Source organism: Pan paniscus, chromosome 17, assembly GCF_029289425.2.
Source record: "Pan paniscus chromosome 17, NHGRI_mPanPan1-v2.0_pri, whole genome shotgun sequence".
In the NCBI taxonomy this organism is placed as follows: domain Eukaryota; kingdom Metazoa; phylum Chordata; class Mammalia; order Primates; family Hominidae; genus Pan; species Pan paniscus.
Genome location: NC_073266.2, coordinates 28,588,480 through 28,613,096, shown reverse-complemented (window position 1 = coordinate 28,613,096; position 24,617 = coordinate 28,588,480). Strand labels below are relative to the sequence as shown.

Below are 24,617 nucleotides of genomic sequence, written 5' to 3'. Positions count from 1 at the left end.
ATCAGTGAAGGAGGACCACAAAGAATTTAACCAGCCCTGAAATTAGACCGAGGCAGCTGCCATGTTGCCAGGTTACTTCCACAAACAACAAAACAAGCACCCCTATTGGGTAGCACAGGCCTGTTGGAAATGCTGGAGCCCACAAGAATGTTGTTTCCTGATCCCCTCCCCTGCTGAGAAGCCTCTGAGTGCCAGGGACCAGCTCAGGGCTCACCTCGCTGGAATACAGGCTGGTTAACATCAGAGCCTGGGACTCGGAGGAGGCTCCCTTTCATGTTGTTTTCACCCTCGAAGCCTCCCTCCCAGCCCACTTGGAAGGCTGGGTGAGCCTCTCGTCCCGGATCTTTTCCAGTTGACTGTCTCAGCACTCACCACACTTCCCACTAAGTCCATAGGTCCCTCCACTACCCACTCCTCCTTTCTGCTGAAGGCGACTTGGGGTGATTTTTGTCATCTAGTCATTCAGCAGATGCTTACTGATTGCCTCCCGAGAGCCAGGTAATGTGAGGATCCCTGGACATGAAAACAAAAGCCATGGTTCTGGTCCGAAGACATCCACAGCCTATTTGAACAGAGAGACAGCTTCACAAGGAGATGGTATGACGATAGGAGTATGACAGGAAGAGGGGAAGAGCATCTAGCCTGGTGGAGGGGTTGCCAGACTGAGCTCTCTAGGAGGCCGTGTGAGATGTTGCCACCTGAATAGGGAGAAGAGGGTGCAAGAACCCAAAGTTCCATCACCAGCAGCTGATTTAAAATGGCTGTGGCTTCGGGGGCGAACAGGGGAAGAGTAAGGCATGAAGCCCCGTCCTGCTAAGGCGTTGGTTTGATTCTCCAGCAATCAGAAGATGTTGGAGAATCCTATTCACAGGAATACTTGGTAGATTCGCAGTTTGAAGAGTCCCCCCCATGGGCACATGGATTGCAGGAGGCTAGAGGACCAGGAAAGGCAATTGTGGGAGTCCCTGTGAGAAGCGAAGAGGGGGTGACTGCAGCAGAGGCAGCGGATTGGCAGTGAGGCTGGAGGGAGGATAAGGAGGCTTTATCACAGAGCATTGAGGGGTTCTAGAGGGGAAGCTGTGCGGGGGAACTCAGTGGTTTCTGGCTTGGGAAGCAGCAGGTTTGCAAGAAGAGTGGCAGATTTGTAGGTGAGAGGTGGTTGGTCGGGCTTTGACAAGTTGCATTTGTGAAGTCCATTTGCCCTGAGCAGCAGCTAGCTAGCTCAAGGGGGAGATGTGTCCAGACGTGGAAGAGAAAGGGTGGAGTCTGTGGCCCCCGAGCCTGTAACCACAGAGCATGAACGGCAGGTCCCTAAGATGCTCTGCAGGACAGTGTCCACCGTGGGAGGCAGTCACCTATCCTTCATCCTGACTCAGTGCTTTCATTCCCATCACCTGAGCCTGATTGGTCTCTTTTGTGGTCCCGCAGCCGTTCCTGCGGTCTCCAGCTTTCCCACTTCTCCCGCCCTCCCCATCCCGCAGCGGCTCAGGAGGGACTCCAGCTGGGTTCTGAATTCCACCCTCCATCCTCACCACTCAGCCTGCCTGGAGCTGGCCACCGCTGCTGCTTTGGGATGGGGGTGGGCTTCAGATAGTCAGAGAAGAAACCCTGAGTAATGCTGACATTGATGGGACACGCAGACTATGATCAGCTCCGGGAATGTCTGTGAAGGAGCAGCCAGGGGACAGGGCTGGCCTGGGGGGATCTGCATCCACACTTCCTGCAGTCGCAGTAATTCTCAGTGATTTCTGCATATAGGTTGGTCTAGAAAGTCTAAAAATAGTCTTTACCGTCAAAACTAACTCTCTGCATGTTTATACCTTGGCTTGGGTGATCTCGTTTCAGTTTACCTGTTTCAACGCCTAGCACAATGCCCAGCATATAGTAACCCCTATACACTTGTTGAAAAAAAAATAAACAAAAGTCACTGGATGCCGTACCCTCCCATAATCGTAATGACCGGAGGCCTGTGGTGGCAGCCTTTCTGCCTCATGGGTCTGTGCAGTGGCCTCTCCTGAAGTGCAGCTGGAGTTCTCAAATGTTCCCAGTTTTACATGTTTGCAAGACATTCTGGGAAGTGAATTCTCACCTTCGCAAAACTCTCCTCACAGATTGTAGTCACACCATTTGTTCCGACAGCAATTTATCTGACACTAACTGGATGTCCTACTATTCAGTTCGATTCAGACACTGACTGCCTGGAGTTAGTGTAGACCCTGCGAGTTAAGAGCGCAATACTGCAAGACTGCCTCCCATTTCAGACTAGAGCTGCAAGTTTCCAGTATCCCCAAGTTATCTGCATTTCTGCCCAACAGACTACAAATTTGGGGTCTCCTATGACCTCTCCTCAAATTCAGTAATTCACTAGAATGGACTCACAGAACTCAGGAAAGCACTGTACTGTCAAAGGAAGGAATTATGATTACTGTCAAAGGAAGGAATTACAACAAATTTATTTTTAAATGTTCTTTAGAGACAGTATCTCACTCTGTCACCCAAGCTAGAGTGCAGTGATACAATCATAGCTCACTGCAGCCCCAAACTCACCAGGCTCAAGCGATCTTCCCATCTCGGTAGCTCCTGAGTAGCTGAGTCCACACCATCACACCTGGCTAATTTTTCCTATTTTTTGTAGAGATAGGGCCTTGCTATGCTGCTGATGCTGGTCATGAACTCCTGATCTGGAGCGATGCTCCTGCCTTGACCTCCCAAAGTGCTGGGATTACAGGCATGAGCCACTGTGCATGGCCCAAATTTAGTTTAAAGATCTCAATTGGGCCAGGCGCAGTGGCTCACACCTGTAATCCCAGCACTTTGGGAGACCGAGGCGGGTGGATCACGAGGTCAGGAGATCAAGACCATCCTGGCTAACATGGTGAAACCCTGTCTCTACTAAAAATACAAAAAGTTAGCCAAGCGTGGTGGCAGGCGCCTGTAGTCCCAGCTATTCGGGAGGCTGAGACAGGAGAATGGCGTGAACCCAGGAGGCAGAGCTTGCAGTGAGCCGAGATCGCGCCACTGCATTCCAGCCTGGGCGACAGAGTGAGACTCTGTCTCAAAAAAAAAAAAAAAATCTCAATTGGCTTTATTCATGATTCTAGAACTGGCAACAAATCATTCCATAAAATAGAATAAGTGTTCCCATGGGCTGAGCAGAGGGGATTGGCTTTATAGACGGAGAAGGGCTGAAGAAAGCAGGAACAAGGAATAGTAGCCTGCTAGTCGTTTCAAAGATACTTTTCCTGGGGGACAGGCAGAGGGAGGGAGAGGGAAACAGAACAATGGAATATCAGTTAGTTAACATTTTATATAAGGATTAAAGCCAAGGGAACTTCATTCCATGGCTACTGAAGACTTCAGCTGGCCTATTTGGGAAATTGGCTGTTACCTCTTGTGACTTCTCAGAAGGTCAGATAACTACTTAGTTTGGGTTTGGTGAAGGGGAACTTAAGCATGGGTGACTACTTTTATTTTCAGTCTGGTCTCATGGGGCCTAATGCAGGAGCTTAGGCCCTAAACAAAGGCCTCCTATAATATTAATTTGACATACAGTTCTGTTGTTATGGACACAACTCAGGAGTAGCTAAATGGAAGAGATAGCGAGGGCGAGGGGTGGGAGTGGGACAAGGAACTTCCAGCCTCTCGGGGGTAGCAGTCCCAGCACACCAGTGTGCTCAGCAGCCCGGACCCTCTCAAGCCTTGTGTTCAATAGTTCGTATTGAGGCTTCATTACTTAGATGACTAATGAAGATTGATTAAATCTCCAGCCCCAGAGGCTGGGGTTGGGGCTGAAAGATTCAACCCTCTAACCATGTGGTTGATTCCTCCAGCAACCAGGCTCATCCTGAAGAGGCCACAGGATGGTCTAGGGCCACACCCTATCAAACTCAGTCATGGCTGAAGGGGCTCTTCAAGAATACCAGAAGACACTCCTATCACCCAGGAAACTCTGAGGGTTTGGGGAGAACTGTGCCGGGAACCAGGGCAAAGACCGAATCTGTATTTTTTTATTATGCCACAGTAATGGGAGCATATTTTGGCAGACTCAAGAGTGATTGGTTGTTCTAATCTTAGTTCACATTGGAGGGACTTTCACTGGCCCTCCAGATTCTTCCTGTAAGCACCTGTTCTTTAGGAGGATGGAGTAGGCTCCTGCCCCGCTCCACCCCAACTGCAGTGCTTGTGACAGTTTGAAACATTTTGAGCCCCACATGTGTCTGACAAGATGGAAATAACAGCCTCTGGCATGTGGTGCTGGTGGGTGCTTGTGCCATTGCAGCCCTGTAGGAGTGAGGTGGACAGAGTCACGGGTTTGGGTTAAGCCCTGTCTCACCTCTCATTAGGCATGTCACTTCAGCAGGCCGATGATTTAATGAGACCCACCTCTAGCCATGGAAGGAGTCTGAGGGTGTGCTTTTCTTATCTTCCCATCTCCATATCTATGTTGTAGACTGTGAAGGAATTAGCCTCTTGGCCATGGTCATCCTTAGGATGGAGACGTTGGGCTGTGGTACATGACAACTGTTCTTTTGTAAGCCTAGTGAACCTGTGCCGCTCCTTCTTGTCCTGCAGTTGGACTGATTAGAGGGGCTGAGGAAGTGCTTCACCTGTCAATGTGATTTCCTCTCACCTGCGGGCCCAGAGGCATCCTTGCTTGCCAGGTGCTCCTCACCCCACCCCCAGTAGGGTAGTAGGGTAGCAGGTGACATCTCCTCCTGCACCCCATTGTGGGCAGAGATGAGCCCCACCCTTTATCTGTGCTTTGATAAAGACTTCAGGAAGAGGCTGGGCGCAGTGGTGCAAGCCTGTAATCCCAGCACTTTGGGAGGCTGAGGCAGGCGGATTACTTGAGGCCAAGAGTTCAAGACCAGACTGGGCAACGTGGCGAAACCCTGTCTTTACCAAAAAATACAAAAATTAGCCAGGCGTGGTGGTGTGCACCTGTAATCCCACCTACTCAGGAGGCTGAGGCATGAGAATTGCTTGAACCCGGGAGGCGGAGGTTGCAGTGAGCCGAGATCATGCCACTGCACTCCAGCCTGGGCGATAGAGCAAGACACTGTCAAAAAAAAAAAAAAAAAAAACTTCAGGAGGAAGTAAAAAACAAGGTATCATGCCAAACTGCACAGAGAAAAGCACTTTTCTGTAATCTTTCAAATATAAAATTCTGTTGCCAGAAAAACTCAAGCATAATCCCTGTGACAGGCCTGGGTCTTGTCTGTTACAAACAAGAGAGTGAATGTCGGGGTGTACTTTTCCCTGCAGTTTGGAAGCACAGGTGCCCACTGACTTGGCTCCAGGGACATATTTCCTTTGGCTGAGAGGCTGGGGCCATCGCCTTTAACATGGTAGACCCTAGTTAGGCGCTTTTCCAGCTAGGACTGAAGGGTCTTCCCCACATATGATTTGAGTCCCATAGGAATTTGAATGCCAAAGTAGAATTTCCTTGGTAACTTTAAACCTCTTGAAGCCATTTACAGGCTCTGAGGCAGGTGGAGGAAGGGGCGGGGAGGTGGGCGCTGTCCCATCACTCTCTGTCCCTGTTTTGATTTTGTGTCTTCCTTCTCTTTTCCAATAGCAATCCTTCTGGTCGAGGATTGTGATACTCTTGCCTGCAGCATTAGAGGAGCTTCCAGATTCTTCTCCTCACCTCCATCCATTCTATGCACCATTTTTTCCTAGACTGTGGAGCTGACCCTGTCACTTCCTGTCCTTCAGTGGCCTCTGGGTATAGACAGACATGATGTGCCTCCCTCTCTCAGCTCCAACCTCTCTGACATTCTCTCCATTCGGGCCCGTGTCATTCATTTGCAAATCCGCCATAACACCCCCAGCAGTGCTGGGTGCAGAATCAACTTTTAATAATCTCCGGGAATGTGTGCACTCTCCTGTCTCTGGGCCTCTGCTCAGGCTGTCCCATCCCAGAGTCTGACCTGCATTTGCCTAGCCTTCATGGCCACACTTAAGGTGACCACCTCTGGGCATCTTCCTGGGGTCCATTGAACAGAACACATCACTTTCTGCCCCTCTGCTTCTGAAGCACTTTATGTCGCAGTGTTGTGGATTAGAGTGCCCCTGGATGAGCCCTGTTTGTCTGTGTTCTAAAGCACAGGTGCCAGAAGGCAGAACCTGTGTTTTCTCTGGCCCCTGGGAGAGGGACTGGCATGCAGCAGCTGCTGGAGAATAGGAACTGCATCTTTTTTATCTTTGGATCCACCACAGCATTTTCACATTGAAAAGAGGTCAGTAGATTTTTTTAGGGTGGTATGGCCGTAGACCCCATCCAAGTACTAGCCAGGCCTGACCCTGCCTAGCTTCCAAGATCAGATGAAATCAGGTGCGTTCAGGTGAGTTTTGTTTTGTTTTGTTTTGTTTTGTTGGAGACGGAGTCTTGCTCTGTCACCCAGGCTGGAGTGCAGTGGTGTGATCTCGGCTCACTGCAAGCTCCGCTTCCTGGGTTCACGCCATTCTCCTGCCTCAGCCTCCTGAGGAGATTTTTTTTAAATTGTTCATTTAAATAGAGTTCATGCCCTAAAACCTTTGCGAGAACATCCTTTTACAGATGAAAGTCCAGATATGCCATCCTGTATTGTAGCTATGGTCGGTATAACCATGCTCGTTTCCAAACTGTCACAGCACATTGCATATTTTCTCTAATTTGTGAAAGATAATATGTAAAAAGTTTCACAAAAGCATGTGTGCACAAACATACTAACAGAGGTTTGGTGTTTTTTAATATTGAGTCATGTAATGGAGAAAAAAGTTGAAATCAGCTGTAGCTCTGAAAGCTGAAATGTGTACTGCCATATTCGTCATGGTTTTCCCTGCTGTTCTGGAATTCTTCTGTGGGAGCAGGAACACTATTTTATATTTGCATATCTTCTCTTCATGGATGCCAGAGACTGGGTTTTAAACTTTAAAAACTCTCACTCATACTAGGTGTCCATTCTTGCTGAGTGATTGAATTATTATTCTACAAGAAGATAAAGGAGCTGTTGCCGCACAAGCTGTCTAGTCTTTTGGGTGATTTGTATTTTACAAACAAACATTCATTTCCTGTCTACATTTGACCTCTTTTCCAGGGAGGTTCCCCTGAAGGATGCTAAGGAATACGCTGAATCCATAGGTGCCATCGTGGTTGAGACAAGTGCAAAAAATGCTATTAATATCGAAGAGCTCTTTCAAGGAATCAGTAAGTACCTGAAATTGGGTTTTCAGCCCAACTTGCATTTTTATGCTTCTGGGAGTCAAAGGATAACATTTTAGAACTCTGAAGTGAACTTTTCCTCTGTGTGAATTTATCGGATGCCATGGATACAAAATCTACAGCTATGCAGTTGTTAATACCCACTTCTATTATCCTCTCGATTCTAGATTTCCATGATTCTGTACTGGAACCTGTTCACTCTGAGTTCTGTAAATTAAAATGAAGTAATCCTGTTGCAAAAATAAAATTTATTTTAATTGAAAATTATGCATTCTGTAGCATTTTATGTTAGGAGGAGAGATAAAATAGACAAGGTATAGAACTCAAGGTCACCCATTAGATGGGATGACTCTAGGTAAACTGAGGGAACCTTCCAGTAACTTTTTTTGCCTGATAATCTCCTGCAAAAAGTAATGTCTCCATCCTGTGTGACCTGAAATTGGGAATTGGATACAGAGTTGGCGTGTACAGGTACCCCTTGTGTCTGGTGAGCTAATTAGGGAGGGTGATAGCCTCCTTCCTGGTCCCAGTGCTGGGTCCTGTTATGCTCACTGTATGCCGGCTCCCCGGGAATAACCTTATCAAGCAGAGCTGGTTCCCAGCTAATGGCTCTGCCAACACATCTATCTGCAGCTGTGAGGCTTCCAGCTCAACAGATTTAACCTTCATAAGTTCTCTGGTTGTGTCATTCTGTTCCGGATTCTGCCAGAGAAGTCCCTGCTGACAGCCATCTGGGAAAACTGCTCTGAGACACCCTCAGGAAATTTCGACCGGAGCATTATCAGGGACGTTGGGAGAAGTACAGGTGTTTGATGAAATGCTGGCCCTGAAGTTCCTGGAATAGCCACCTTAGGAGGAGTTGAACCCCAAAACAGTAATTGTCCTCAAATATCTTAGCTCTAGACAACTCCAGAAGGGAAACTGATGGTTTGATCTCTTTCCTGCCTGAGATCGTTTTTGGCAGAGCTCTCAAAGTCAGAGAAGCCGTGGCTTCCCAGAACAGTTTTGATTTCTGTTTAACTGGTTTGAGTGCATTACTTTAGACTCCAAGAACCCACAGGAGGGAATCTTTTGTTTATGTTGGCTTGATGGGGAATTCGTTGGAGATGGGGAATTCTGACCTGTCTTACCTACACTATGCAGAGATATGCAAAAGAAATGTGCAAAAGAATGGCTTGGAGCCTCCCCTCCCCAGCCGCTGGCCCTTTCCTTCACTGGGGTCTTCACCCCCTTCCCTTCTTTCCACCTTCCCTTTCTTTCCTCCTTTGATTTCTTACTCTCAACAGAATGGTTTCAGGCTCCTTGCCCTGAATGGCTGAACTCTAGCAGGCTAGGGCTCGAATTTCATGTGGGAAACCCCATGTCCCCACATTCCTCTCCCTTCTCCATCATGGTCAGTGGGTGCAGATGCTCTCTGGAGTTGTGTCACTCTGGGTGACATCTAAGTTTGGGCTCGAACTCATTACATTAGCCTCACATTTCCTCAGATTAAACTCATTCTCTTCTGGTGGCGTTAGGCTCTTCTGCTATGTTCAGCTATGAAACATTTTGTTTTTACAGGTGGTTTTAATGAATGAAGCTAGATAGCTCCTGAGGACGATTGCCTTAGCACCTTCCATCCTTACAGCCCCGTGTATTCCGCAGAGCCCCCTCCTCCTCCTTAGCTCCCTGGCCTTGGAAGACCCCCAGCACAGATAGCAGTGGTCAGCCAGGGGAGCCTGGTGCCTTGTATGACCTGAGCTTGAGCTTGAGGTCTCTGCACCAGCTGGGAGGCTTTCTGAAGTTTATGAAAGTCATTATTAAAATTTAAAAATATCAAATAAGGACCCGAAAGAGAAGAAGCCTGAGTAGGAAGTACTGTACTAATATCTTTTTTCTTTTTTTTTCTGAGACAGAGTCTTTGTTGCTCAGGCTGGAGTGCAGTGGTGCAATCATAGCTCACTGCAGCCTCCACCTCCTGGGCTCAAGCAATCCTCTGACCTCAGCCACCTGGGTAGCTGGGACTATAGGTGTGCACCACCACACTCAGCTAAATTTTTGGATTTTTAGTAGAATCAAGGTCTCGCCATGTTGCCTAGGCTGGTCTCAATCTCCTGAGCTCAAGCAATCTTCCCCCATCAGCCTCCCAAAGTGCCAGGATTACAGGTGTGAGCCACCACACATGGCTTGTAGTAATAACTTAAAAGACATTTATCCAGTATAAATCCCTTCCTGTGTGTGACAGGGACTTTGAACAGGTTAATTCCTCAGATCCTGGTGGTCTACTTTATGAAAAAACAAGTGCTTTGTTCAAACATGGGTAATTATGGTTTCAAAGTAATTAATTCCTATATAAGCCATCAAATACCCATATCACCTCATCTTTCATGTCACATAAACAATTGTTTGTTTCTGTTTTATTATACTTTGGTTGTAACTGCCTTGACAAAGAAAGCTTGTAAATACACAGCCATGGCAAAACCTCAGTCTGTCCATCTGTCTGGCTATCTATCTGTCTGTCTGTCTATCCATCTTTCCCTCTCTCTGTCTGTCCATCTGTCCATTTGGCTGTCTATCTGTCCATCTGCCTGTCTGTCTCTGTCTGTCCTTCTGTCCATCTGTGTGTATATCCATCTCTCTAGCTGTCCATCTGTCTATCCATCTGTCCGTCTATCTATCTATTCATCTGTACATCTGTCTATTCATCTGTCTATCTGTCCATCCGTCTGTCTGTCCATCTGTCCATCTGTCCGCCTGTCTATCTGCATGCGTAAGCACTGGTGCCTATCTTTTGCCTCTTTTCTCCTTCAGGTGAATTTCTTCAGAATGGGGTTCTGTAGCCTAATTGCAGGTTAATTTAAAACACAATTCCAAGTACACCTAAATATATTGCAGCAGACTTTTCATTTATTTTTCTTTTCCCTGTTCCTACTTATATTACATGTGCTCCTCCCTGAGCTTAAAATAGAACTACATATTGCTGACACCTAGGCTTCCCAAAGCAATGTTCCACAGTCGACTATGCCTGGAGAAAAGATGCAATAAAAAGTTAAGGAGCTGTGAAAATAAAAGCCCTTTAAAAAGGTGTGCTTAAACAAAATTAATTCACATTGACTCGGATGAAGAGATGAATGTTTCTCTTTTACAGTCCCATAGTGTTCATAAACCAGAAATGAGACAACTGTGTTTTCTGAACATTGGCAAATACAGTGTCTAACTGGAGACTGCTCACAAAATATGTTATCTTTTTAAAGACTGAAGCTACCCTGTAAAGGATTTAGGTGCTGCTCTGTTTGGGGTGGTCTGTGCAGTTTGTCCTCCTCATATAATATATTGTCGTCTGATTGGTATTCCTCCAGGCACCCTTTTCTAAATCACATTTTTAGACCTACTTTGTCTGCCTGCATGTGGCTAATTCTCTTCCATGCATTTCTACCCAGGGTTTGTTTATTTTTTTTCCTTGGGTTCTTACACCCAAGGAAGAAAAGTAAAAACTTGAGGTTACTTTTGGTTTGTTCTGCCATTTTGACACTTAAACATATTTTATCTTTAAATGATTCTCCAAGCGTTTGGGTATGTGTCTGTTCTTCTAGGGAGATTGCAAGTTCTTTGGGAGCTTGTCTTTTGTATTACCCATAAAGCTGAGACTAATAAATGGAATGGTGCTAAATTCGAGGCTTTGAATTTGGATCTCCGTCCTCATCTCATGATATAAAGTGAAATGTAATCACTTTTCTCTGGGAATTTAAGGTTGAAGAACAGCAAATTAGACAAGCCTACTTACTCTTGATTCGTTTATTCACAAATATATACTGTACTCTTTTATGGGTAGGTGCCATGCTAGACCCTGGGGACAGCACGGTGACAAGGCGCAGTGACAGTGGAGAGGGGGAGACAGCTGTGGGCAGAGTCAGATCGGTGTCTGGTGACTCTTGGTAATCGGTGCTGCGCGGCGAAGGAGTGGACTGTGAGAGGTTACTATGGGGCGAGGGAGTGGCTTTAGATTGGGTGAGGAAGGCCTCCCCGGGGAAATGATTTTAAGCTGGACCTGAAAAACGAGAAAAGGCCAGTGGGCAAAGAGCTATCAGGCAGAGCAAACCGCAGGAGCCAAGTCCCAAGGCAGGAAATGGCGTGGTGCTTTTAAGGAAGAGCAAGGAGTGCTGTGGGAAGTTGTGGTTAGAGACTCAGCAGGGCCTTGCCATGGGAGTAAGGGTGATACTCTGAAACAATTGGAAGCCCCTCAAGCTTTTAAAGCAGGAGTGCAGAGTGTCCAATTTACATTTACAAAAAAAGATCACACTTAAAAGGAGGAAAGTCTCCGCATGTCTCAATCAGTTGGCATGCGATTGTAATAATCCAGGAGAGAAGTGGCTTGGACGAGGGTAGAGGAAGTGGAGCTGGATTTCAGAAATCTTCTTCCAGAAGAACCAATAACACTGGAAGGAGATGGGGAATGAGGAAGACAGCGTTACCAAGAGTCATCCCCGGGTTCTGTTTGCCGGAATGAGGAGGATTGGCATAGGAACAAGTGATCTGGGCTGGATTTGGTTATGAGCCTAGCATATAGGATTCTGGATTGTGGTGAACCCAAGTTTTGGTTTGTAGATTATTATTATTTTTTTATTTTTAGAGATGAGGTCTCGCTGTATTGTCCAGGCTGGTCTTGAACTCCTGGGCTCAAGTGGTCCTCCCGCCTTGGCTTCCCAAAGTGCTGGGATTACAGGTGTGTGCCACCATGGCCAGCTGGTTTGTGGATTTTAATTACTTAACTCGAATATCTCTTTAAAAGTATTTTAACTTTTCCTGAGGGCAAAGAGAGGTGGAGCTGCAGGCTTAGCAGAAAAATGTCTGGATTGGGGTGGAACCCAGCAAAATAGCTATGCATTTTGCTCCAGTTAATTTAAATGTTGACTGTGGCAGAGAAAGCAGGACTTTCTCCTGAAAATTACACTTGGAGACACTAGAGACATTAGACTAGGTTTTATATTTGTTGTTAGTTTGAAAGCAAGGTGAGAAACATTTGTTTTATTAAGGTGAATATATGGGCATGGCGGTGTGCACCTGTAGTCCCAGCTACTCTGGAGACTGAGGCAGGAGGATCACTTGGGCCCAGGAGTTTGAGGCTGCAGTGAGCTATGACTGTGCCACCGCCCTGCAGCCTGGGCAACAGAATGAGATCCTATCTCTAAAATAAATAAATAAGGTAAATATATTTAGAGGTACAAGCATATTGGCTTGGAAAATTGGAATAGGGTGTTAATATGAAAGACAACAAGTTAAGACTTGTGGGTAGTGATCATGTCTCGTTCTGGAAACATTTGTTCACAGAGTGTTGTGCTCTAGGCACCTTTAGTTAGTAGCAGGTTAAAGTAATTTTAAAGCAAAGCAAAAGGTTTGCAGATTTTATAATAGTCAGCAAGCTGTAAGGTGAAGGTAAGTTTAGCAGTTAAGGAACAAGGAAAGGACAAAGACAAAGTTTGTCCACTTTCTCACCCCCAAAAAAGTTAATTTACCAAATGCAATCCACTTAAGAAAGTGGACAGACTTTCTTACACCAAGAAAGTTAATTTAGTGAATGTAAAATAATGTCATTTCGGCATATGGGCAAGTTGGGTCTCAAAAGGCATGTCTTTTATTCCAGCAATTCTAAAGAAGAAATTGTTCAGGTGTGCAAACATAATAACAAGGTTTAATATGTATGGAGCTCTGATTCTGTGCTTTTGTTGCAATTGCTGAAATATATACTTAGCTCATTAATGCACCCTTGATCCTGTGAAGTAGGCACTGTTATCATCCCTGTTTTACAGATGAGGAAATTGAGGCCTGGAGAGGCTTGTAACTTTCCCCAGGGCACTTATTAGCTAATAAGTGAGAGACAGGCAGGCAGGCTCTGGGGCACATGCTCTTAGCTTGTCTATATCATGTCCCATTGCACAGCGTGGTTTATTGTAACATTATTCATGATAGCAGAAAACAGGAAATTACTGAACTGTCCAAAAGTTAGGAAATAGTTTTTAAGAAATCATGGTACACCCATATAAACAAGTGATTCAAAAGGATGACATAAATCTTTGTTTACTGACATAAAAAGATCAATCATTGAGCGTGAAATGGAAGTTACAGAGCAGTTCATATAATATCCTTATTTCACAATATATCTCCTATTTCATAATATTTCATAATCTATTTCAATATCATATTTCATATATTTCATAATCTATTTCAATATCATATTTCATATATTTCGTAATCTATTTCAATATCATATTTCATATATTTCATAATCTATTTCAATATCATATTTCATATATTTCATAATATATTTCAATATCATATTTCATATATTTCATAATATATTTCAATATCATATTTCATATATTTCATAATATATTTCAATATCATATTTCATATATTTCATAATATATTTCAATATCATATTTCATATATTTCATAATATATTTCAATATAATATTTCATATATTTCATAATATATTTCAATATCATATTTCATATATTTCATAATATATTTCAATATCATATTTCATATATTTCATAATCTATTTCAATATCATATTTCATATATTTCATAATATATTTCAATATATATAATGACAAATATTATTCCAAGAATATATCCTTCTTGGAAGGATACATATCAAAATGTTAACAGTGGTTGTTTCATGATGGTCAGATTCCAGGGAACTTAAAAAACACTTTATTATGTAAAATTTCAAACATATACACAAGTGCACTGAATAATATAGTGAACCATTGTATACTCAAAACCAAGCTTGTGCCATCTTTATCCCATCCTGTGCTCACCACCTGTATTATTTTGAAGAGAATCTCAGACATCTAATTTAATCTATAAATATTTTGTCCATAATATTTTTAAACAATGACAACTATGTTATCATATTAATAACCAGAATGCTGTTAACATATTAATTACTATCATCAAATAAACAGTCGGTGGTCAAATTTCCAAAAAGTTCATAGTTGTCATAAATGGTTTCTTTGTTTGCATGTTACCATTTGTTTACATCAGAATGGAAATAATCTCCACATGCTGGGATTAGTTGGTGTGTCTTTTAGGCCTCTCTTAAGCAATAGCTTTCCATTCCATCTTTCTTTTTTTCCCCTTATGCAATTTGTTTATCCAAGAAATTAGATCAGTTTTCCTGCAGAGTTTAAGAAAATATGGATTTTGCTGAGTTCCTTTTTTTTTTCCTGAATAGTATTCCATTGCATGCATAAACCACAATTTGTTAATCTATTCACCTGGCATTTGGATTGTTTTCAGTTTTGGGTGATAACCAGTAAAGGTGCTATGAGTATTCATGTACAAGTCTTTGTGTGTGTAAATACTATGGATTGGAATGGCTGTCTTATCTGGTAGGTGTGTTTTTAACTTTCTAAGATTAGAATGCCAAACTGTCTTCCAAGTGGTTTTACTACAGTATGTTACCACCACCAATGTGTGGGAGTTCCAGTTGCTCCAAGTCCTTGTCAACGCTTGGTACTGTCGGTTTGTAAAATATTAACCATTCGAAAGGAAGTATAGTGGTATCTCATTGTGATTTTTGTTTGCACTTTCCTAATGACTAGTAATGTTGAGTGTCTTTTCATGAGCTTGTTTTCAATTTGTATAACTTGGTGAAGAGCCTCTTCAAATTTTACCCATTTTGTAATGGGTCGTTTGTCTTCTTATTGTTGAGTTCTAAAGGTTACTTATATATTTTGGATACATATTTTTTATCAGATATTTGTTTTTCAATTATTTTCTCCCAAGCTGTGGCTTGTCTTCATTTTCTTGACAGTGTTGTTTGGAGAAAAGAGGTTTTTAATTATTGATGAAGTGTAGTTTGTCAGATTTTTTCCCTTTTGATTTGTGCTTTTTCTGTCTTATAATTTCTAAATGTTAAAATAAAAAAAATTAAAGGGATACATCCATATAATGGAATATTATAAGGGATAAAAAGAAAATGAGCTATCAAACCATAAAAAATGTGGAAGAACCTTAAATGCATATTGCTGAGTGAAAGGAGCCAATCTGAAAAGGCTACACATTGTATGACTCCAACTACATGACACTCTGGAGAAGACAAAATTGTGGAGTCAGTGAAAAGATCAGTGGTTGCTGTGGGTTGTCGGGGAAGGGATGAATTGGTGGGTCACAGGATTTTTAGGGCAGTGAAACTGTTCTGTCTGATACTATAAAGGAGGATACATGTTATTACATGTTTATCAAAACCCATAAAATATACAGTGCCAAAACGGAACCCTCCTGTGAACTATAGACTATCCTTAATAGTAATGTCTTCAGCAAATGTTGGTTCATCAGTTGTTACAAATGTTCCACTAAACTAAGATGTTAAAAATGGGAGAAATTGAAGATGAGGAGAGGAAGGTATATGCCAATTCTCTATTTTTCACTCAATTTTTTTCCATAAACCAAAAACTGCTCAAAAAATAAATAAATAAACTTTATCAATTAAAGAAAGAAAGGGAAAGGTGCCTTTGAGTGGTAGGGAAGCCTAATGATTTTTTTTTAAGGTTTTCTTTTTTTCTTTTTTCTTTTTTTTTTTTTTAACTTTAAATTCCAGGATACATATGCAGAACATGCAGGTTTGTTACACAGGTATACATATGCCATAGTGGTTTGCTGCAGGTATCAACCCGTCATCTAGGTTTTAAGCCCTGCATGCATTAGGTATTTGTCCTAATGCTCTCGCTCCCCCCACCCCCAACCCCTCGACAGGTCCTGGTGTGTGATGTTCTCCTCCCTGTGTCCATGTGTTCTCGTTGTTCAACTCCCACTTATGAGTGAGAACACGTGGTGTTTGGTTTTCTGTTCCTGTGTTAGTTTGCTGAGAACGTGGGGGGAAGCCTAATGATTTTAAAGTAGCTTAAGTCCCTCCTTGTTGGACACCTCAGCATTTTGGAGCAATTGTGACCTCCCCTGATTCCCCTCGTGCAGGTGCATCACCACTTCTTTACCTCCCTAGACTTTTAACTTCAGGCTTTTTGGTCTCTGTCTTGACTCTCCTGCCTCCAGGCAGTTGTCACCTCCTGCCAAGCATCTTCCACAGTTTCCCTTTCCATCTGTGCTTCCTGCTTCCCCGTGGCACACTTAAGGCTCACCTAACCCCTGACCTGGGCTTTCCAGGCCTCCTGACCCAATGAGCTTCCCACCTGAGAATCCATTCCAGTCCTTTATAGCATGTAGCGCGTTCCTCTTTATCCTAATATTCAGGGCCTTCTAGTAATCCTAATGTTGTCTTCTTTATGGCAGCAAGAGGACAGTGATAGGGAATAACTTCAAGTAGCGTGTGTGTGTCCCCCAGTTCTGCATTATTAGGGCGATGTTCCATGATCGTGAGTCGTTGCCGTGTTCCAGAGACCCCCTCTCTACATGGCTAGAGGCTAAAGGTCATTATCAAGAGTGAATACTGCCAAGTCCTAGCAAACTTGGTCAAGTTACTCATCTAGATGATTCAGAAAATCAGATCAAGAAATGGATGTTACACAGCAACTGCCAGCATTGCTAACACCAAACAAAAGATAACCAAGCCAAGTAAATACTGGAAGTGGAATGAAAGGAGAGAAGAATTACATACAGTGGAATGGTTAGTGGGAGAATCAGCGCTTGCGCAGGAAATGGCTGGTCCACGGGGAAAGGGAACAGCCCCAGCTAAGCTTGCTGTTTTATTTTTGTTGTGTGTAAATGCATGACAGCCCAGTTCCGAGCCAGGATAAAACTTACAGGCTAGGAATTTGTTTTCACATACTGTGTTCCTGTGGAATCATTTCTAAAACCTGCGTTTCCTCTAGGCTGTCAACTTTCAGGAAAACTGAACTTCAAAAAAAAAAGTCTTTTAAACTTCTCCTAGACAGCATCTTACAAAATCCAAACCCTATTAAAATAAACACTCTGGCCTCAAATTTATGCTCAAGGACAACTTGTTCTGGAGGCTGACTACTTAGAGCACATTTTGTAAGAGTGGAAACCTACAGACTAGGCTCAGAGCCTTTTCAGATGTTTTTGTATATATTTTTGTCCTGCTCTATGCCTGTGTAAATAATACTGATTCAACAGAGTTCCAAGGTGATCACCTTGGTACAGAAAGCCATGGCCATTTTCCAAAACCATGCCTTTGTGTAAGTGCCTTGAACCTTCCGGTAAATTCTGAATACCTTAGGCCCTAAGATCGGGGTTTGCGTTCGGGGTTTGCTTTCTTGTTTTGCGTTCTGGTTTCCTGGTGCAGGCTCCCTTCTCCTTTTAAAGGTGCCGGCCTCATTGTTATGATCTGGCTTTTCTCTTTCTCTGCGTGGAAGCATTTCCTTCTCCCTGTGTTTAAGGTTGGCATGTGTGTGACTTATCCCAGGCTGAGAGTTTTGTAGATGAGTTGGGTCCCGGTCCACTAACTGAACCCTGAGAATTGACCGTGACCATGAATCACACAGCATTTCTCCCCGCCATGCAAAACCCATGAGCCGTGCCCAGAAGCCCTCAACTGCTGGGGACTCCCTCCATCATCATTTGTTCCTCCCCTTTTAGTGACGGCTGTGTGTGTTCCCTTCCCACATTCGTTCTATAGGTGAACAAAGGAAGGCTCGGAGGTTTTAAATAACTGGTCCAAGTTCATTGAACTGGAATGCTGACTCTCTCACATCTCAAAACTCTTTCTACCAAAGGAGAAAAATGAAGTCTGAGAAATATTTTACTCTAATAAGTGAAATTTTGAATATTCTGAAGATAAAAGAACCTGGCACTCCTAAGAAGCCATGTTCAACAGCTGATTCAGGAGTGCTGCTAAGAGTTCAAAACATGCAGGAGGGGAGTCTTCTTGAGACAGAGCCAGGCCTTCCTCAATTTTGCATTCTATGCATCAGTGCTCATTGTTGACTGGGGAGAGAAATGAGAAGCAGCAAAGAGGAAGGAGGTGGCGGAAAGCGGGGAAAGGTGTGGACAGACCTTCCTGGCATCCTACTTTGCTATCTGTACGCTCTTCGTTTCTAGATTTTCATTATACTTTTGTCACTTTAATAACTGTCTTACATATAAACTTTTTCTTTAATTTGTGTACTTTCCAAAGCAAAAAACTTATGAAAACAAGACATGAGGGAAATAAAGTCATGGAGGGCTAAAAAGCTAATGCTGTTTTGCTAACATTAGGATTAGCATAAGGACAGCACAAAGTTTTGATGTTAACATAGAATGTTGATTTTGATACAGTGAAAAATGCTAAAATGTCAACTCCTTTTACTGATAAGTAAACAGCTCTTGGCTAACTAGGGCAACAGCTGTACCCATGAGAATTATAGTACTGTCCAAAAATATTTCAGGTGCAAAAGCAAAAGTCCTGATTGCAGTGTGTAACACACTCATGAGGCTCCTGAAATATTACTAACTTCAATAATGATGTAACTCGACACTGTCACCCCTTTCTCTTCAGGAGTAAGTAACTCTTTATTGGCAAGATCTGACTTGGCTAGATCTTTAAAGAGTACTGGTAGTCATTGGAGACTTCCTTCTCTATTTATCACTTAAGGTTGACCAAGTAGAAGAGGCATTTTGTTTACTCCCTTTTAATTGTGATAAATTTAAAAGAATAGCATGTCCAGAAAAGGAAAATTCATACTTACGGTCTCCTTTCCTCCTGGATTGGGACTGAAGTTTTTGGAGATGTCCTGCAAAAGCTCTGTAGATCTCTGTTGGCTACACAAAATGGCAAAAGCCACAGCTGCAGAAATTGTTGCAAACTTTTCATTTGCTTCATCATCAAATGAAGATCTCTACTATTACTTTTGAGTTTGGAGTTAAATGCTGGTGACCTTCATCTTTATGCTGAAGCTTTGGTGACTGTCTATACCATCTGATCTACACAATGTATTATTACCTTTGAAATCAACTCTTTTTGTCCCTTGTGGAAATGCACCTCTGCTGGGGTGTTTTGGTGCTCTATATTGTCATTAGGTAACACCCACTTGCATTAAAAGACTTTGTCAGGGCCCAACGCATAGTCAGTATTCCGTGCTATCAGTGTGTGTTCAGATTCTCCTCTTACTGGTTTTCTTAGACTGTACTGTTTTCTAAGCAAATGCCCATGTGTGATTTTTAAGATGTGCTGGGGAAAAATAAATCAATACCACAACCAAAAAAAAAAAAAGACTTTGTCTTTAGAACCAATTTCCCTTCCACTTCTAATTACTGGTTCCTTAGCAAATGAATACACTAACTAGCCAATAATATAGATAGATAGATAGATAGATAGATAGATAGATAGATAGATAGATGATAGATAGATAGATAGATAGATATAGATATTCATTTTAGCCTAGGCCTGGTGGCTCATACCTGTAATCTCAGCACTTTAGGAGACCAAGGTGAGAGGATCACTTGAGGCCAGGAGTTTGAGACCAGCCTGGGCAACATAGCAAGACCCTATCTCTACAAAAAAAAAAAAAAAAATTTATCGGGGCATGATGGCGCACACCTATAGTCCCAGCTACTCAGAAGGTTGAGGTGGGAGGATCCCTTTAGCCCCGGAATTCGAGGTTGCAGTAAGCCATGATCAAGCCACTGCACTTCAGCCTGGGTGACAGAGTGAGACCCTGTCTCAAGAATAAAACAAAATCCTCATTTTAGAGCTAGTGTTTCATGCCTTTTTCAAGGGGCATAGAAAAGTAGCAAAGAGACCTAATGTGGTTCAGTGGGAAGAGCACAGGCCTTGCGACCCATCAGGAAGTCAAGGTGTAGATTATAATCAAAGCACCAGCTGTACTACTGCCTGTTATTGATGGGACCTTCAGCAAAGTGCTCAAGTTCTCGAGTCACAGTGAAATGGTGATAATAACGACCATTACATCAAATTCACAGGGCGAGGTGAGGATGGTGTTTGTGAAAGTCTTTGAAAACTGGGAGCTACTAAGGTTATTTCCAGATTCCATTGCCTTTTTTCAGAAAACAACTTTATTGAGATAAAATTCACATACCATACATTTCACCCATTTCAAATGTACAATTCGGTGGTGTTGGTATATTCACAGATCTGTGCAGCCATCAGCACAGTCAATTTTAGAAAAATCACCTCATAAAGAAACCCATACCCTTTAGCTGTCGTCTCCCTGGCCCCTTCCATTGCCTGTTCAATTTTGATTTTGTGTTTATTTATAGAGACTTTCTGATAATTTTTTAAATTAAGTTAAGTAAAAATAAGATTACTTGTGGATGACATTAAAATACTGTTTCCTATGAAAAGTGTCTCTGTAGGGCTTTCCAGTTAATGATCTAAATGCATTGGCAGGATGAGGGATGATGAGCTAAGTGTTAATAAATGACACTGCTAGGAAGATTACAATTCAAATCTATTTCTATTTTGAGAAGCAGAAAAGATGGATGAGTACTCACTGTTACTGTTGAAGTCACGGTACCATGAAAGCCGCTCATTAAACCAGGATGGGTCTCTGGGAAGGCAGGGAGAGGGAAGAGTGCGCTGATGAGCGGAGGCTGGATGGGAACTGCCCCCAGGAGTGGATCTTCCTAGCCCAGGAATTCCACACCACCAGGAAACTGCTGGACTGTTCCTTAGCTGAACTTCCTAAGCCCATGAATTAGGCTTCATGCAGCAGAACTAGGGAGGAAAGGATAGGAAGAAGGAAGGGAGGAAGGAAAGGAAGGAAGGAGAAAGGAGCCCCTCCAGGAACACCTTTATTTTGTGCACAGCCCAAATATTAAGCAGGAGTGTTGAAGCAGGGTGAAAATCTGTGTGTGCAGTGTTGGCTGTAGGAAAGGGAACTCACCCTTGGCCTCCTTTTTGTTGCAGGCCGCCAGATCCCACCCTTGGACCCCCATGAAAATGGAAACAATGGAACAATCAAAGTTGAGAAGCCAACCATGCAAGCCAGCCGCCGGTGCTGTTGACCCAAGGGCCGTGGTCCACGGTACTTGAAGAAGCCAGAGCCCACATCCTGTGCACTGCTGAAGGACCCTACGCTCGGTGGCCTGGCACCTCACTTTGAGAAGAGTGAGCACACTGGCTTTGCATCCTGGAAGACCTGCAGGGGGCGGGGCAGGAAATGTACCTGAAAAGGATTTTAGAAAACCCTGGGAAAACCCACCACACCACCACAAAATGGCCTTTAGTGTATGAAATGCACATGGAGGGGATGTAGTTGCATTTTTGCTAAAAAAAAAAAAAACCTTTAAAAATTGTTGGATGTGTACAAAAGTCTTACTGCCTTATTATGTGTATGGGATTCTAAAGTGGCATTCCACTTGGATTTCCTGTGCTACCTATCCAAATTCCAGTAACTTCAGCGTCATTGCCTTTGTTACCTAACCAACCTTCACTGAAAGGCAAATTTAGTTCAGGAGGTTAGTTTTTAGCTAGCTTTGGAAGTAAGCCTTTATTTATTACTTTTTGGAGGAAATCAGAGAAGTGTCAATGGACCATCACTCAGACTGAGACTTGAGTTATTACAGAAGCCAGGAAAAGTGTATTAGAAACTGTTGTCTACACCACTTTTAATTGGTGAACAATTTTTCTAAGTTATGGTCATATATACCCAAACAAACCAAATCAAACTAAATTATTGCATATAATTTTGGGATTGGGTGGCCTAGTTTGAAAGAGTGATTTAAGTAATCACTATGTAAGTGGTGAGAGATGCAGGACATACACATTATTCAAGAGACCACCTGACATGCATCTCCTCCGCAGGAATACATTCGTCCTCTCTTAGAGAAGTTTAACGCACATAGTATTATTTTACTAAGAGAATATCTCTTGGTGTCATATCTAGGGGAAGAGAATTAACTAGAATTAAATTTAATGTTTGAATCTAAATCATTGGGCAAACTTCTAATAATAACAATTAATAATAGGTTACAGGAAAGCCAGCCAGAGGAAGTGTCAACACTTTAAAATTCTAGACCCCAAAAAACTACAAAATCAGAAAAAGTATTTTTATGTTTCTAGCTTGAGGAGAAGGGTTTTAGGGCTAACCAGAGGTCTGACCCTAGAATGCCAAGGAACTGAGAATGGGCTCCGATGAAAACCTTCCTTTTCAGATTCCCTGTCTGCTCAATTAAAGATGTTTGAATCCAAAGGAAGTCAAGGAAGAAGAAGCGTGGAAAGGAAGAGAACTGTTTCCTACTGAAAATTCAAATTCTATTACCATTCTAACTTTCATAAAAAGTTGGGATCAAGAAGCAGCTGATTTCCTGCCAGGGCTTATATTAGGGGGTGATTCTTAAAGGACATTAGGATTGGTGCTCAGAAATGGTTAATCATGCTGTGTGCTAGCCAGGGCCAGCTGGTACCTTCTTTGCCATGAGCATTCAAGGGACAGCTAACCTTTATTGACAATCTATATTGCAAAAGTCAGGAAAGAGGTTGTGAGCTGATTGGATTAAAGACCTGGCACTTCAGTAACTCAGCACGCTTCCACTTCACTCAACTTAAGAGAGTTCATTGACAGTGTTAGGATGTGAAGGCTGGGAAACACTTATTTTGCTTCAAGAGTTCCACTTGGCTCTCCCAAATAGGTACCTCAAAAACTGTTGGCAAGCGGCATTTGGATGTCTTGACAGGGGCTTTGCAGGGATTTTTAGGGTTTTTTCCACATTGTCCACATTAATGGTTGGCATGATTGTGCTTGCAGGCCAAGAAATGATCATACCCCTTGCCAAAGGTAAAAAAAAAAAAATGAGTTGAAAATTGAAGTGACCTCTTTCCAGCTGACTTGCAGGCTTATTTTGTAACCTTTCCTCATCCAGTTTTCCCTGAGAACCTGGGTTTATCTCTAGATAGCTGTTCAGGTTTTTTAGCTGAGGGGTAAGTATCCTAGCTGAGAGTTTTGCATCTTTGGGCTGGGTTTGCAGTGGTTGTGTTTTGCATAAAATGTCTAGTCTTAGCCACACATAGTGAGCTACCCACTAATGAGCCCATGGTTTTATTTCAGAAGCACATGAGGGTGTGAAGCCACTCTGTTACCTTTCTGTATTGCCTTAGCTATTCAAGCCAGTCAGAGGATAATATATATATTCTCATCAGCACTCAGAGTAGTCAGTGAAGAGAGTAGATCACACTTGGGCACACCAGGATTCACATAAACATTGTATCTTCTCTGTGGATGCTCAGGCCTTGTCTACAATGAGGCTTTACAACCTTCCTTTGTTTTGGCTCGGGATTACTTCCTGGCTGTCTAATAATTGAACCATAACCATGTAATATTATGTAAAGGCCTGGAAATTACTGTTGCTAAAAAAAGTCATGTAGTTTCATGTAGTGTAGCATCCTTGGCATCGTTTTCCACAATTTGTTCCTTCTCCTTTTTTTTTTCTTTCATGTGTGGCATGAGTGTGTATCTGTGTAAATATGATTGTATATGTGTTACTCCGACATGTAATCCATTTCACTGGCTGAGTTTGGCCCCTAGCCATGTGTTAATATAAAGTAGGCATGGCTTCCCAATGGAAATCTCTGAGAATGGCAGTGGAGTTGTACAAGCATTTTACATTGCCACATAATTGACTTGCCATTTTATGGTTAAAAACGGCACATTAGGCAGTTGAATATGACGTTACCTTGCAGACTAAAAGGTTGAAGGCCCGAAACTAACTTTTAGCTAACAATAAGGGCTGTGCCCCAGTGGAAACTGAGTTCATTTTCTGAGAAAGGTTTGGATGACTGAAATATTTCCTCTACAGTCAAGGACCTTGGCATGCGGTGGCTGAAACTGAGCTTTTTTGTGTGGGCTCCAGTTCTCACTGTTCTGCAATGCTCATGGCAAGTTGAATGGTGAGCTAGCTTATAAATTAAAGAGCTCTGAACTGTATTCAGACCGACTGGGCATCTAGCTTACTGTTTTAACATCATTGTTGAAACCAGACCCTGTAGTCCAGTGGTGCTGCCCTGTTGTGCAAACTGCTCCTTTTTCTCGTGTTTTTGTAAAGAGCTTCCATCTGGGCTGGACCCAGTTCTTGCACATACAAGACACCGCTGCAGTCAGCTAGGACCTTTCCGCCATGTATTCTATTCTGTAGTAAAGCATTTCCATCAACAATGCCTAATTGTATCTGTTTTATTTTTGGTTTAACACACACTGATTCATACTAATAAATATTTTCAGTTTTACCATTTGTCTTTTTCTTATTACACTGTTCAGTAGAATCATTTTTTTAAAATCACAGTTAACTCAAACAGAGAATGATGATTCCCCAGGGAAATGTGTGCACCTGCACATATGCAGACATGCATAAGGATGTTCCCTGAAACACTGTTTGCAGTAGCAAAATGTTGCCTTCCACTAAGGAAATGGAAAAATGAAATGCGGCCCAGCCACATGATGAAAGCTATCAGGTAATGAAAATGAATTCACTATCATGCATCAACATTGATCTCAAAAACAGAGTTTGGAGTGC

The 24,617-nt window shown here is 42.8% G+C and overlaps 1 protein-coding gene across 1 annotated transcript in view; it reads left to right on the top strand.

Annotated features, from left to right (window-relative positions):
• RAB31 (RAB31, member RAS oncogene family) overlaps positions 1-24,330 on the top strand; it is a 153,870-nt gene extending 129,540 nt beyond the window's left edge. The window contains exons 6-7 of the mRNA XM_034943805.3: positions 7,083-7,192; positions 21,016-24,330. Coding sequence (XP_034799696.1) covers positions 7,083-7,192; positions 21,016-21,113 — 208 coding nt within the window. The 3' untranslated portion in view covers positions 21,114-24,330. The remainder of the gene's footprint in view (positions 1-7,082; positions 7,193-21,015) is intronic.
• Positions 24,331-24,617: the final 287 nt, after the last annotated feature.